We start from the raw sequence: 15241 nt of genomic DNA, 5'->3' as shown, positions 1-15241 counted from the left end.
GCTCCAAGTTCACCTCCTCCAGAGATTCTACGGCCTCAGGAGAAAGATTCCAGAATCCCTCAGGAAAACCTAAGTTTCCGCCTCGTTCCAGGTACTCCTGGCAGGGCAGGCGCCCCCAAGCCAAGCCTGCCGACAAGCCTTCCGCATGACTACCCCCACAGGGTAAGTCCGCCGCCCGTAGGAGGCAGACTTCGTTTCTTTCACGAGGCCTGGCTCCGACTCACTTCCGACCCGTGGGTGCACAGGGTAGTGTCTTCAGGCTATCGCCTCGAGTTTTTCTCCGCGCCACCCAGCAGGTTTTTCATGTCCCGACTCTCCCAGGACTCTCTCAGACAGTCCGCCTTCCTCTCCATTGTCCAAGGCCTTTTGGACGAAGAAGTGATCACGCCAGTCCCTCCGGGAGAGAGGTTCCGGGGTTTTTACTCCAACCTCTTTCTCGTTCCAAAACGAGACGGTTCCTTTCGGCCAATCTTAGACCTCAAGCAACTCAATACCCACCTTCGCTTCTCCCGTTTCAAGATGGAATCGCTCAGGTCGGTAATTGCAGCCATGGGCCACAACGAGTACCTAGTGGCTTTGGACATAAAGGACGCCTACCTTCACGTCCCCATTTTCCCTCCCCATTGGAGATACTTAAGATTTGCCGTCAAGAATCTCCACTATCAGTTCACAGCTCTCCCATTCGGGCTCACTTCAGCACCTCGCATATTCACCAAGATCATGGCGGCGGCGGCGGCCTCCCTCAGGTCGCAGGGGGTTTCCATCACCCCTTACCTGGACGACCTCCTCCTCAAGGCGCCATCCCCCTCTACAGCAACATCTCAGCTGAATCTGGTCACTTCAACCCTGACCTCTCTGGGCTGGAAGATCAACCTGGAGAAGTCGCGACTCACTCCCTCCCGTCGAATGCCCTTCCTGGGCATGATCTTCGATACAGCACAACAGCGAGTGTTCCTTCCTCCGGAGAAGATCTCCAGAATCCAGGACTTGACGCGCCGGTTGATCCAATCCCCATCTCCTTCCATCCGATTTGCGATGCAGGTGCTAGGATCCATGGTGTCCTCCATAGAGGCCGTGCCCTTCGCGCAGTTTCACCTGCGCGACCTACAGTGGAACATCCTGGATCAGTGGACCCGCTCCAGCCTGTCCCAACGGTTCCGGATTCTTCCCAAGACACAGGCCTCCCTGACATGGTGGCTCATCTCATCCCATCTGGCCAAGGGACGCCCTCTTCTGGAACCACACTGGCGCCTCCTGACTACGGACGCCAGCCTCACGGGCTGGGGAGCAGTTCTGGACCGCCTTTCGGCCCAGGGGACCTGGTCGAGAACCGAAGCCCTTCTCCCCATCAACATCCTGGAGATCAGGGCAGTCCGCCTAGCGCTGCTACATTGGCAGCATCTCCTAAAGGGCCAGGCCATCAAGGTACAATCCGACAACGCGACTACAGTCGCCTATCTGAATCACCAGGGCGGAACTCGAAGTCGTCAGGCCCTCAAGGAGGTCAGCCTTATCTTGACCTGGGCCGAGACCCACGAGTCCCGTTTGACAGCGGTTTACATCCCCGGCCTCGACAACTGGCAGGCCGACTACCTCAGCCGTCAACAACTCGACCCAGGAGAATGGGCCCTAAGCCCAAGAATCTTTCAGGGCATCGTCGCACGATGGGGTCTCCCAACCGTGGACCTCATGGCCTCCCGCCTGAACAGGAAGGTTCCCCAATTCATGGCCAGGTGCAGAGATCCCCTAGCCTTAGCAGCGGACGCCCTCACGGCCGACTGGGACTTCCCCCTCGCCTACATCTTCCCTCCTCTCCCTCTTCTACCCAGAGTCATCAGGAAGATCAAGGCCGGTTCCGGGCCAGTGATTCTAGTGGCTCCCTTCTGGCCAAAAAGAGCCTGGTTCTCCGATCTGGTCATCCTCAGCAGGGCAGATCCCTGGCGTCTCCCACAGGATCCCGACCTTCTGACTCAGGGCCCCATTCGCCACCCAGACCCGACCTTCCTGAGTTTGACGGCCTGGCTATTGAGACCCTAGTGCTTCAGCGCAAAGGGTTCTCTCCAGACGTCATTCGCACCATGGTGGCTGCCCGGAGGCCTATCTCCTCCAAGACCTACCACCGTGTCTGGAGGACCTTCAAGGCCTGGTGTGACGTTGGGGGTCACCCCTTTCAGGTCTTTTCCCTTCCCCGACTGTTGTCCTTCCTGCAGTCGGGGCTCTCCAAGGGTCTCTCACTGGGATCTCTTAAGTCCCAGATATCGGCCCTTTCGGTCCTTTTTCAACGCCGCCTAGCCATCATACCAGACGTAGCCACCTTCCTTCAGGGAGTCCTGAGGCTTCACCCTCCCTTCCGTGACCCCATTCCCCCTTGGGACCTCAACCTGGTCCTCACCGTCCTGCAGGGCCCGCCCTTCGAGCCCCTGGCCACTATTCCCCTAATGTGGCTCACCTGGAAAACTGTTTTTCTGCTGGCTATTTCCTCGGCACGCAGAGTGTCTGAGATCTCGGCCCTATCACACCTTCAGCCCTACCTCGTTTTCCACTCCGATCGAGCAGTGCTCAGAACTGTGCCCTCCTTCGTTCCTAAGGTTGGTACCTCCTTCCACATCAACCAGGACATCACCATCCCGTCCTTTTGCCCTCAGCCATCTTCCCCCAGGGAAGTGGCCTTACATGCGTTGGATCCGGTCAGGGCGCTAAAATTCTATCTGAACCGGACTAAGGACATTCGTCAGTCCTCGTCCCTCTTCATCTTGCCCTCCGGCCCCCAGAAGGGCTCCCCGGCCTCTAAGGCCACCTTGTCCCGTTGGATTAGAGAAGCCATTCGCAGAGCATACATTGCCAGGGGAAAGTCGCCACCTCTCCACATCAGAGCTCACTCTACTCGGGGAATCAGCACCTCCTGGGCCTTTAGGAACAGGGCCTCAGCCGAACAAGTCTGCAGGGCTGCTACATGGTCATCCATTCATTCCTTTACCAAATTTTACAGATTTGAGGTATTTGCGGCATCTGACGTCCACTTCGGGAGAAAGGTACTGCAAGCTGCAGTTGCCTGAATTCGCTTCTCCCACCCTCTTTTAATGGGACAGCTTTGGTATGTCCCCATGGTCCCTGTGTCCCACAGACACCTGTAAGAGAAAAGGAGATTTTGTGACTACTCACCGTTAAATCCTTTTCTCTTAGGACGTCTGTGGGACACAGGGCTTCCCCCCCGGAAGCGGTCCTTCTGGAAGGGTTATTCTGCTAAAGTTTAAAGTTATTCAGTTATTCTGTTAATCTGTTATATGCTTGACAAAACTGGCTCACTAAGGAAGTGAAAGGGGGTATAGTACCAGGGAGGAGGGGCTTCTTCCTCTTCTTCCTCTCTAGTGTCCTGCCTCCTGCTGGTAGATACTATACCCCATGGTCCCTGTGTCCCACAGACGTCCTAAGAGAAAAGGATTTAACTGTGAGTAGTCACAAAATCTCCTTTTTTGTAGGCGCTGAGTGAACTGTTACAAACAATAAATGTAAAAAAATATATTTTTTTTTATTTATTTGTGTCATAACTATTCTTTTATTGGTTTTAAAAAACCCTGCTTAGTCATTTTCTCAAAAAAAGCACAATTTATACTGCTAAAATATTTTCCTACTGTATTTTAAAAATGACAATAATCACGATGGATGTTTTTTTTTTACTTTAGCAGACTTGTTACATAACAAAAGTAAATTTGCTAAAACCTCCTTTCACTAGCAAATGTAGTATGAGAATCTCAAAAAGTAAAAGGAGTAGCAAGTAAATATTGAAAATTAAAAAATAATTTATTAAGACGTAAAACTGGTGTCTTAACATGTTTTGTGCCTATTGGGGACAGTTACCCATAGGTTCTGATAAGTCTCCCAATAGGTATGAAACGCATTAGCCCACCAATTTCATATCCTAATAAATGATTTTTTAATTTTCCATATTAACTTTCTACTGCTTTCATTTTTTGAGATTCACATTTTATTCTTTCATGATATTCAAGTCAAACCCCTGGTTCTGCTGGTGAGCATATTCCAGGGTTTCTATTTCAACCTCTTCATTGTCTCTAAAAAAGACTCCGGTCTTGGATCTAAAACGGTTCATCTCAAGTTTTTTCTCGTTTCAAAATAGTCTCATCTTTTATCGCAGCCATGAACCCAGTCAAGTTTCTGGTGGCGCTAAACATCAAAAACACCTATATAATTCTGACTGAAATCCACCCCTGCACGCAGTTACCTGTGAAAACCTTTCCTGTTAGTGACTGCATACGAGGATAGCATTAGATGGCAGAGAAGTGAATTCGTGATTTGTTGTAACCTATTTGTAATGTGACTTACTTTGAGTTTGAATTTTTTATCCTGTTAAATACAAGAACTACCAAAAGCCATAAATATTTCATAATTAAAACAGTAAGCAAAGTATGTTCAGCACAAACCCTATTTATTGAACTAATGTTGAAAAGGGATACACCCAATTGAACAGGTAGAAGGTGGAATATATAGCCATATTGAGCTAAAACAGATTATTTGTAGGAATTCAACATCATAATTTTTAGGAGCCCATTCCTCAATAAGTTTAGGTGTGTACCTAAACTTATTGAGGTATGGGCTTCTAAAACATTGATTTGTTGTGTGTCTTTGTGGGCACAAAGTGTGTTGATAGCCAACTGTTTGTTTGACCATGGATACTCACCTGTAATTCAGTACCTCTTCTGATCATTGGATGTATGATGTTGCAAAACACAAGTATCAGTACTGCAGTACTACAGTATCAGTGCTGTATGTTTCAACTATACATTGTTATATAAGTATTAATGTGTTATTCGAATATGAAAATTTGGGGGGGGGGGAAATATGTACATCTGTAAATCTTAAAATCTCTTAAAAATCTTAAAAATTGTCTTTTCAAAGATGTTTTTTTTATTGAGGACATTTCTATTACACATGATTTTGCTTTTTAATATATTAAATAAATTTGTTTTTATGCTTTCAGACTCCTTTGTTGTCAGCCACCGTAAACTTCTTAGTGAAACCTTAGCTACACCATTACCAAAACGAAATTCACACCTTCGCAGGAGCAAAGACGTCACTCATGAGGTGAGATATGGCTGTTTTACAAATATACAGAAATATATATTTCTCTAGATGGCCTTGTTCAGTGTAGACATTAGAAATTTGTCTTCGTTTATCTTCAGACCTCCTTCTGGATACATAGTCTGGTTCTATATCAAATCTTCAAGTTTCTTCTGTCCTGCTGAACATAAAGGACAGTCTGTTTCTTAGATTTTTTCCAGTGTTTGACTTTAACTAAGGAAACACAGTAGGTAATAAGCAGTCTTTCTTAAATCACTAACTCATGCATGTGGATAATTTTGTTCCCCTCTCAGACACAGTATTCCGCTGTTCTCTCTAAATTTCTTTTCTCTAGCAGTCGTCTGTGGGACACAGGGACCATGGGGTATAGTAGGTACCAGCAGGAGGCAGGACACTAGAATAGGAAGAAGAGGCCTAACCCCTCCTCCCTGCTGCTATACCCCCTTGCACTTCCTGCCTTCACCAGTTTTTTTCTAGTGTCCCACAAGGAGACAGGATCATCTACTACTCACAGTCCTTATTTAATCGGCCAGATCCAATCTGGCAACAGGGGTTGTCCTAGAGGTCTCCAACAGGAGCCCCTCTATCCAGGCTTCCCCCTACGTGGGAAAAACAGGACGCTGGGGCCCCCTTCACGTAAGCTCTTGCTACCGGCCTTGCAGATTCCCTGCCTCTGACTACAGAGTGCAGAAGCTGCCCAGCTCCCCTAGTGCCATTAAGCCTGCATAGCTAACAGTGCTGCCTATGCTTGCCTGCCTTACTCCTTCCCCCGGCTTGGTCTGCTCCCAGTACTATCTGTGCCTCCCAGCCATACTGTCAGCCCTGCTGCGTTCTCCAGCCTTACCTAATTCTGCCAGCCTGCCACCGTTACTTTCTATAACCTCCGCTACCTCTCTGGCTCCCCTGGGACTTCCGAACCGCCTGCGTTCCACCGTTTGCGTTCCACCTTCTGCACAGCCGGATGACGTCACGCGCCCCTGCCGAAGTCTCTTCTTCGCGCCTTCCTTTCGCGCGCTTTTACAGGCAGCACCGGATCACTCGGCTCACCGCTCTCCATCGTGATCACCGCTCTCCATCCTGATTGCTGGCTCCTTCTCTTCCTGATTCAGGCTCCCCAGGCAGCACGGGCTCACAGGGACCGGTACCCCTTTTTGTTCCTCCAGGAGACACTGGCATATGGGAGACTAGGCTTACCGGGTGGGGTGGACAGGCACGCAGGCCACAAGGGGGATTCCCCCCTCCTTGTTTTTCTGCTAAAGGCATTATATATATATATATATATATATATATATATATATATATATATATATATATATATATATATATATATAAAAAAAAAAAAGTTTTATTTTTTTTTTCATTGATACATTACTGTAGTAGCTTCTTCACTGGCAACATACCTGCTCTGTACTAAACTGACATGTACTAGCACTGCTCTGGCACTACACTGATACGGTTGTTTCTGTACTGACACTGTACTAACTCCGTGTTTTGGCCTACTTACACTCTGCACCATACTGCCACTATACTGATATTGTATTGGCACTGTATTGGCACTGCTTTTCTGCTTGTTTGTTTTTTCCTGCCTTGTTTTCTCCGTTCTATTGCTCCTAATCATGGCAGAGGGCAATTCAGACGGTCCCTTTTCCAGGGGGGCCTCTAGCGCATCCAAAGTAAAATATCTTGCTTGTGCCAGGTGCTGCAAACGCCTCCCGTCAGGCAGAAAGGACCCCCTATGCTCCTCCTGTTCCAAGATTCCAGCTGAGACTACTTCCCAGGCCCAGGAACCTACGCCTCCGGTCCAGACCGAGGAACCAAGGGACGGGCCTCCTTCCGCGGAAACACACGCGATACAGCCACAGGCAACGGTCTCCAATCAGGAACCTCCACCATGGGCTGTCTCTCTTTCTACAGGCATTCCCAAATTGGCAGCATGCATGGACAAACTGTTGGACAAGTTGGATCGGGAGGACCCAGATCCCCGAACCAAATCCCTTAAACGTCACGTGCCGCCGCACACTGATGAATACAGCGATTCTGATTCACCTCAGCCCTCGGCCAATTGGGATGAACAATCCCTAAGCGAAGGGGAAATTTCAGACGAAGATGACCTTGCCGAAACTGAGGAAACGTCTAAAACCCCATCGGAAGCGGTAGACTCCCTCATTGCGGCAGTCATATCCTGCCTTGATCTCAAGGCGCCAGAGGCTCAGAGTTCGGCGCAATCCCTATTCAAGCGCCAGAAGAAGCTCCTATCCACGTTTCCCACTCACGAACAGTTGGATAGTATCATCCAGTCAGAGTGGGATCACCCAGAGAAGCGTTTCCAAGCCAATAGGCGGTTTCAGCGCTCATATCCGTTTCCTCAGGAATCTCTTCACAAGTGGTCCACTCCACCTTCTGTGGATTCACCTGTCTCACGCCTCTCCAAGAACACTGCCCTTCCGGTCCCCGACTCCTCCTCCTTCAAAGACTCCATGGACAAAAAGACGGAAGGGTTCCTTAGAGCCGCATACACAGCGTCCGGGGAAAGCCTGAGACCCGTCTTAGCCTCGGCGTGGGTAGCAAGGGCCATCCAATCCTGGTCTACCTCGTTAATCGACGGCATAAACTCCGGCGCCCCTAGACAAGAACTGGCAACCCTGGCATCCCAAATCAAGGATGCCAACGAATACCTCTGCGAAGCATCCCTTGATGCGGTCCAAGCCATCAGTCGAACATCGGCACTATCGGTGGCGGCATGCCGTTCCCTGTGGCTCAAACTGTGGTCGGCCGACCTCTCGTCCAAGAAATCGCTTACCACCATTCCATTCAAGGGTAAACTCCTGTTTGGCCCAGATCTGGACAAAATTATCAGGCTACTGGGGGAAAGAGCACCCTACTTCCACAACCAAGGAACCGTACCTCCTTTCGTCGAGGACGCTTTTTTCGTACAAGGCCATCCAAGGCACCACCCTCTAGGGATTACCAATCCCAGAATTCGAGCAAGCCTAGATTCCAAGGCCGTCCCAAGTACTCATGGCAAAACAAGAAGCCTCAAGCCAAACCCTCCGATAAGTCCTCCACAGCATGACTATGTTCCACCAGAAGATCACACACCGGTCGGAGGCAGGCTTCGCCTTTTCCGGGACGAGTGGCTTCGCCTCACCACAGACACGTGGGTACACGACATAATCACCTCAGGTTATCGTCTCGAATTCGTGTGCAGACCACCGAATCGTTTCTTCATGTCTCGACTTTCTCCAGATCCACACAAGCAATACGCCTTCCTTTCTATCATCCAGGACCTGTTGGAGGAAAAAGTTATTGTTCCGGTCCCACCCGGCGACAAGTTTCGAGGCTTCTATTCCAACCTGTTCATTGTCCCAAAAAAGGACGGATCCTTTCGACCCGTCCTGGACTTAAAGCATCTAAACGCCTTCATTCGTGCCTCACGATTCAAGATGGAATCCTTACGGTCAGTGATCGCAGCCATGAACCCCAACGAATTCCTGGTGGCCCTGGACATCAAAGATGCTTACCTACATGTGCCCATTTTCCCTCCCCATTGGAAGTTTTTGCGCTTTGTGGTCAAAAACAAACACTTCCAGTTCACCGCCCTTCCCTTCGGCCTCACCTCGGCCCCCCGGATTTTCACCAAAATCATGTCGGCAGCCTCGCTGAGATCCAGGGGAGTCTCCATCACTCCCTACCTGGACGATTTACTACTCAAAGCTCCCTCTCGTCCAGCAGCCACATCACAGTTCTCCCTGGTCATGGACACCCTGACCACCCTGGGATGGAAGATCAATATAACAAAATCCCGGCTAACGCCAGCTCAACGCATGCCCTTCCTAGGCATGCTCTTCGACACGGCACGGCAGAGGGTCTACCTCCCGCCGGAAAAGATTGGCAGAATCCAGAGCCTAGTTCGCCAGCTCATCCATACCCCTCAGCCCTCCATTCAGTTTGCCATGCAAGTGCTGGGGTCTCTGGTATCCTCTATAGAAGCAGTTCCCTTCGCCCAGTTCCACCTAAGGACTCTACAGTGGAACATTCTGGATCAATGGAACCGCAGCTCCCTCTCCCAGCCAATCAAACTGTTACCCAGAACAAGAGTGGCCCTGTCTTGGTGGCTCAACCCGACTCACCTGGAGAAGGGACGCTCCCTACAGGAACCACAGTGGATTATTCTAACCACGGACGCCAGCCTCCAGGGCTGGGGCGCAGTACTGGGACAGCTCTCAGCGCAAGGAACCTGGACAGCAGCAGAAGCTCAACTTCCAATCAATATTTTGGAAATCAGAGCGGTACGCCTAGCCCTATACCATTGGCAGAACCGACTCAAAGGGCGCGACATCAAGATCCAATCGGACAACGCAACCACGGTTGCATACCTGAACCACCAGGGGGGCACAAGAAGTCGACAAGCCCTCAAAGAGGTCAGTCGCATCCTAACATGGGCAGAAGCAAGGGACGTCCGGCTAACGGCAATCTACATTCCGGGACTCGAGAACTGGCAGGCAGACTATCTCAGCCGTCAAAGAATCGATCCAGGGGAATGGGCCCTGAATCCCAAGATCTTCCTAGACATCGTGGACCGATGGGGTCTCCCCGAAGTAGACCTCATGGCCTCTCGTCAGAACCGGAAGGTGACACAATTCATGTCCAGATGTCGAGACCCTCTAGCATTAGCAGCGGATGCCCTGACGGCCACGTGGGATTTCGACCTGGCCTACGTCTTCCCACCTCTCCCTCTGCTTCCAAGAGTCCTCCGAAAGATCAGATCCGAAAGATGCACAGTCATACTGATAGCTCCACCTTGGCCCCGAAGAGCCTGGTTCACCGAGCTGGTGGCCCTCAGCAGAGCAGATCCGTGGCCTCTACTTCTCACTCCCGATCTTCTCACCAAAGGGCCAATCCTACAACCTGATCCAACCTTCCTGAATTTGACAGCGTGGCGATTGAGTCGTTAGTCCTTGCCCGAAAAGGGTTTTCCCAAGATGTCATACGCACCCTGATGGTGGCCAGAAAGCCCGTTTCATCCAAGACCTACCATCGTGTATGGAAAACGTACAGTGACTGGTGCAATCAGACAGGAAATTCCTTCCAGGACCTATCAGTCCCCCGACTACTATCCTTTCTGCAGTCTGGCCTGGACAAGGGCCTCTCACTGAGTTCCTTAAAATCTCAAATCTCTGCTCTCTCTCTGTCCTTTTCCAACAACAGTTGGAATCAGCATCCATTTCTCATATTCCACGCGGATCAAGCAGTTCTACGAACCCGCCCATCCTTTGTTCCCAAGGTTGTTTCGACCTTCCACATAAATCAGGACATCACCATTCCCTCGTTCTGTCCTCATCCAGCCTCTCCCAAAGAGGTGGCCTTATACTCCCTGGACCCGGTGAGGGCCCTCAAATTCTACTTGCACCGTACCCAGGACATACGAGCAACGACCTCTCTATTTATCCTTCATTCGACGAAAAGGTCACCAGGCATCTAAGACCACCATATCTCGCTGGATACGGGAAACCATATGAAGAGCCTACATCGCCCGTGGGAGATCCCCCCCCACACAAATCACGGCGCATTCCACCAGGGGCATAGGCACCTCCTGGGCCTTCAGGAACAGAGCCTCAGCTGAACAGGTTTGCAGGGCCGCTACTTGGTCCTCCATCCATTCATTCACAAAATTCTACCAATTTGAGGTATTCGCAGCATCAGACGCGCACTTTGGTAGAAAAGTTCTACGAGCGGCAGTCAATTAATACTTAGCATATCAGACCGCTTCTCCCACCCTGAATTACTGGGACAGCTTTGGTATGTCCCCATGGTCCCTGTGTCCCACAGACGACTGCTAGAGAAAAGGAGATTTTGTGATACTCACCGTTAAATCCTTTTCTCTCAGGAAGTCTGTGGGACACAGGGCTTCCCCCTCTGGAAGCGGAAAACATCTGAACTTCTCTCTGCCTACATGTATATAGTTACTAGTTAATCGTTACCTTGTTGGTTCTTGTTGACAAAACTGGTGAAGGCAGGAAGTGCAAGGGGGTATAGCAGCAGGGAGGAGGGGTTAGGCCTCTTCTTCCTATTCTAGTGTCCTGCCTCCTGCTGGTACCTACTATACCCCATGGTCCCTGTGTCCCACAGACTTCCTGAGAGAAAAGGATTTAACGGTGAGTATCACAAAATCTCCTTTTGATACCTTTACATGCCAATTCTGAAAAGTGGGAGTGACGTCAGGGGAGAAAGGCTGAAAGGGACCTGAATGTCAGCTCTGCAATGTTAACACAGCACATCTTAGGTTCTAATTACATGACGCAGAAGTCTTTGCTGGGAGGAGCAACAACAACCCTTTAAAAGACTATTAAGTCAACCTGCTGCCTTGGCTAGGCGGCCTGTGAGGTTGTATTCTAGGCTACTGTGTGGGGACATTGTTTGGCCAGCTTAGCAGATACTGCTTTTTTTATTTTATTTTACTGTGATCTCTGTTTGCTAGTTACTTCCTTTTCAGCAAAATTCAGTCTCCCCCATGAGCTTATACAAAAGGTGCAGTCTACTAAGAAGTCAGAAAAGACAAATGATCTAAATGGACTTTGGTCTTTTTTTCAACCCATCTTAACTATGTATAAACACACTTTGCTGGACTAGTAACACCAAAAAGAACACTGTATGTATTCTAATATATTGTACAGATATTTTGATAGCTGTGTATTTGCTTTAGAGGCTCAAATGTAGTTTATATAACTGTAAATTAGCTGTTGTGTAGCTAGTGGGGCAGACATTGAAGTTTAAATAGGTCTGAGTTCTGAATGGAAAGTTTAAGTAATTGTCTGCCCAGCTTAAGGCATAGAGGCGGGACAGGTAGTATATGATTGACAGCTGGGATTTTTAAACGCATTTATAATGGGTTTGAATGTGTTAATATAAAAATGAATTTTGGTTTCATGTTTCATTTGAAAAAGACTATTATTATACAGCTTTTCATGTCTGGGTGACAGGTCCACTTTAAGATGAAAGACAGTAAAGACCTATAGACCCAGAAACAATTTGGGACCCTCAAATAGGAGTTTGAGCTCCCTCCTGCCAGGTACTTTCGCCATCTACAACTTAGGCATGCATTCTATGCCCAGTTTCCAATTAGACTGTTGCAGGTGACAAATACCTCTTGAAAAATATCTACATAGACCGGACTTGAGAAAGACTCTGTCGTGGTTTTATGCTCTACTATGGCAATCTACCCCATACCCCATAGCTAAGGCTAAAGGTAAATGGCAGAGTGATATACCATACCTGGATGATGAAATGTGGGATGATGCTTCTTGGGCCCTGCAGAAATTTGCTACACTGAAGTAAATCTGCAAGGCTGGCATTTGATCATTGGCTGTTTTATCACATTTTTTACTGCGCCTGCAGTTTCTGGGTAAATTGTGTTGCCTCGGGGCTCTTGCATTGTAGTTACTGTCTACTATGGAAATCAACCTCTTTCTTTTGGTATTCACTCCCAGGGTAAAGTTGCCCCCCACTAAGGTAAGGCTAATGCCGGCGTGACGTGGTCCCCGGGATAAGGGGGGGGGGGTATGTGTGGGCACCAGGACTGGGACCCTTTGAAGGGGGGGCCTGGGACGGGAGCCCCAGTGGGCCCTGTACCCCCTAGTCAGAACCTGTTCGCTCCCACCCTGAGCAATAGCTTTGCACATCCTGGTGCCATTTGGTGCCATTTAGAGTAAAAGGGCCTTTTGAAATTACCAGACAATTCTTTATCTGAAGACTGTGCAGAATGTCCTTTCCGGGCTAATTCAGTTTAGGTTAAAAGGAGTAGACAATTCTTGCCTTTATCTCTGGGTCTTTTATACTTTTTTTTATCTTCATCTGTTGGAGCTTAAAAATGAATATGGTATTAGAGATGGAGCCAGCCTCTATACCAGGAGGAAAAAAAGCAAGATCCTTTTTCCTGTCTCTGGAAGTAAAGGGAGAGAAATCCCTAATTTCTGCACTGACCATTTAGGCCTACAAGAAAATGATTTTCTATAAGTCTAAAACTCCCTTTTATGACATCACTTTTAAAGGACATACAAACCCTAAATATTCTTACCATGTATATTAGTTGGGCATATGTCCCCCACCTAAACAGCATAATTTGCTCTGCGTATATGCCCTCTGTTCACCAGCACTGTCACATTTTCCAAAAACAGATAGCAGATTTCACCTGGCAGGCACATCATCAGTAAAGTTTACATCTGCAAACAGAACTTTTGCAAAGACCCTTATTAAGTGTAAAGGTCATTTAGTGAACCAAACTTTACTCAGTTGTTACAGGACTACAATTCCCAGAATAATGTAACATATAATGAAGTTAGAGGCATTCTGGGAGCTGTAGTCCAGAAACATCACGGTTGTATTCTTAAAACTATATTGCACAATAAAAATTCTCTTAAACTTTTCCCCAAATATCCACAGCCAGTGACTGCTTTAAAATGTGAAAAAACCTTAAAAGAACCCCAGCTGATCTGTGTAATCTGGCTCCCTGTACTTTGTTCCTGCAGTTGGATTTAAAAGCACAGTTTCACAGCACTGAACAAATCTTTCCTTTATCCCCATGTCTGGGCCCAGTATAATATAATGAAGGGGAAAAGATTACATAATTATCTCTGTATGTAAGATAACAGCAGAATGCCTGCCATAGTGCTGAGAATCAGCATTCTCACTGGTCAATTCTTTTGCATGTATAATTAAGTTTTGTTTTTTTTTTATCAGTAGAATTCTCATTGGTCAATTTTCTTGCATCTATAATTGTTTTTTTGCAACTTCTATAGCATAACTAGGGGGCACAGTTGGACAGCATCATGGCTGGGTTTACAACCCCTTTAAAGGAAAACAATACCCCCAAAATTAATATGTAACCAACAGATAGTTTATATTATGTTAAGTGACCTGTTAAAGAATCTCGCTAAACTAGAAATATATATCGTTAAATATTGCCCTTTTACATCCTTTCCCTTGATCTATCATTTAGGGCTCTGGCACACGGGGAGATTAGTCGCCCGTGGCAAAACTCCCTGTTCGCAGGGCGACTAATCTCCCCGAGTTGCCTTCCCCTGCCATCCCACCGGCGAACATGTAAGTCGCCGGCGGGATGGCAGACGCGGCGGCGCGATTTCGCGCAAATCGCCCCGCCGCGTCTGCCATCCCACAGACGACTTACATTGTCGCCGGTGGGATGGCAGGGGAAGGCAACTCGGGGAGATTAGTCGCCCGCGAACAGGGAGTTTTGCCGCGGGCTAATCTCCCCGTGTGCCAGAGCCCTTAGTGATGGGCTGTGTGCTCTCTCTGAGAACACATGACTAGAGATAATGCAGCTTTAACTGTAACAGGAAGAAGTGCGGAAGCAAAAGACAGTCCATTCATTGGCTGATGGGGCCTAGCATGTATGTGTGCCTTGGCTTGTTTGTGTACATTGAATCCTATGATACCAGGAAGCGGCCCTTAATTATTAAAATGGCAATTTTCTATTTAGGAGTACCCAATAGCACATACTACAGGTACTAAAAACATATATTTGTATGAAAATGGTTTATTTAGATGAAGCAAGGTTTTATATATGAGCTTCTTTATGCAATATATTTTTTAGAGACCTACATTGTTTTTCTTTAAAGAATAAGTAAACCTTTTTTTTCTACCTGTAAAATTACTCTAAACAGCCTCCAGAATTACCTACCTTTGTCCCAGCATTCTGTCTGACCTGGTTCCTCAGTTAGATATTAATCCTTTCCTTTGCTTCCTTGTGCAGAGTGAAGCCCTTCCCCCACTTCATGTTCAGTTCTCTCTTCAATTCGACAACCTGTTGTCAGAGTGGAGAGCCTTCTGCACATGCCTGGAGGCAGCAGGAGCCAGTCTGTGCATTAGCAGGGTTTTTTTTTTTTGACGAGGGAACTTAACAGGAAGTGGGGGCGGGGCTTCATGCTGCACAAGGAAGCAAAGGAAAGGATTAACCTCTAACTGAGGAACCGGGTCAGATAGAATGCTGGGACAAAGGTAGGTAATTCTGGATGCTGTTTAGAGTAATTTTACTGATAGAAAAAAAAAGGTTTACTTGTTCTTTAAAGGAGACATATCCTATAAAAATTAACAATGTACCAGGGAATTGTACTCCTAGATATAGAAG

The 15241-nt window shown here is 47.9% G+C and overlaps 1 protein-coding gene across 3 annotated transcripts in view; it reads left to right on the top strand.

Moving 5' to 3' along the window:
* The window catches only part of prrc2a (proline rich coiled-coil 2A), a 66646-nt gene that overhangs the window by 31460 nt on the left and 19945 nt on the right, over positions 1–15241 (top strand). For all 3 annotated transcript variants that reach the window (XM_002941303.3, XM_004916926.2, XM_012968963.2), the window contains exon 18: positions 4997–5100. In XM_002941303.3, coding sequence (XP_002941349.3) covers positions 4997–5100 — 104 coding nt within the window. The remainder of the gene's footprint in view (positions 1–4996; positions 5101–15241) is intronic.

The sequence above is a fragment of the Xenopus tropicalis genome, chromosome 8, assembly GCF_000004195.4.
Source record: "Xenopus tropicalis strain Nigerian chromosome 8, UCB_Xtro_10.0, whole genome shotgun sequence".
NCBI lineage: Eukaryota > Metazoa > Chordata > Amphibia > Anura > Pipidae > Xenopus > Xenopus tropicalis.
Note: the sequence above shows the minus strand (reverse complement) of the source record. Positions and strands in the feature narration are given on the sequence as shown.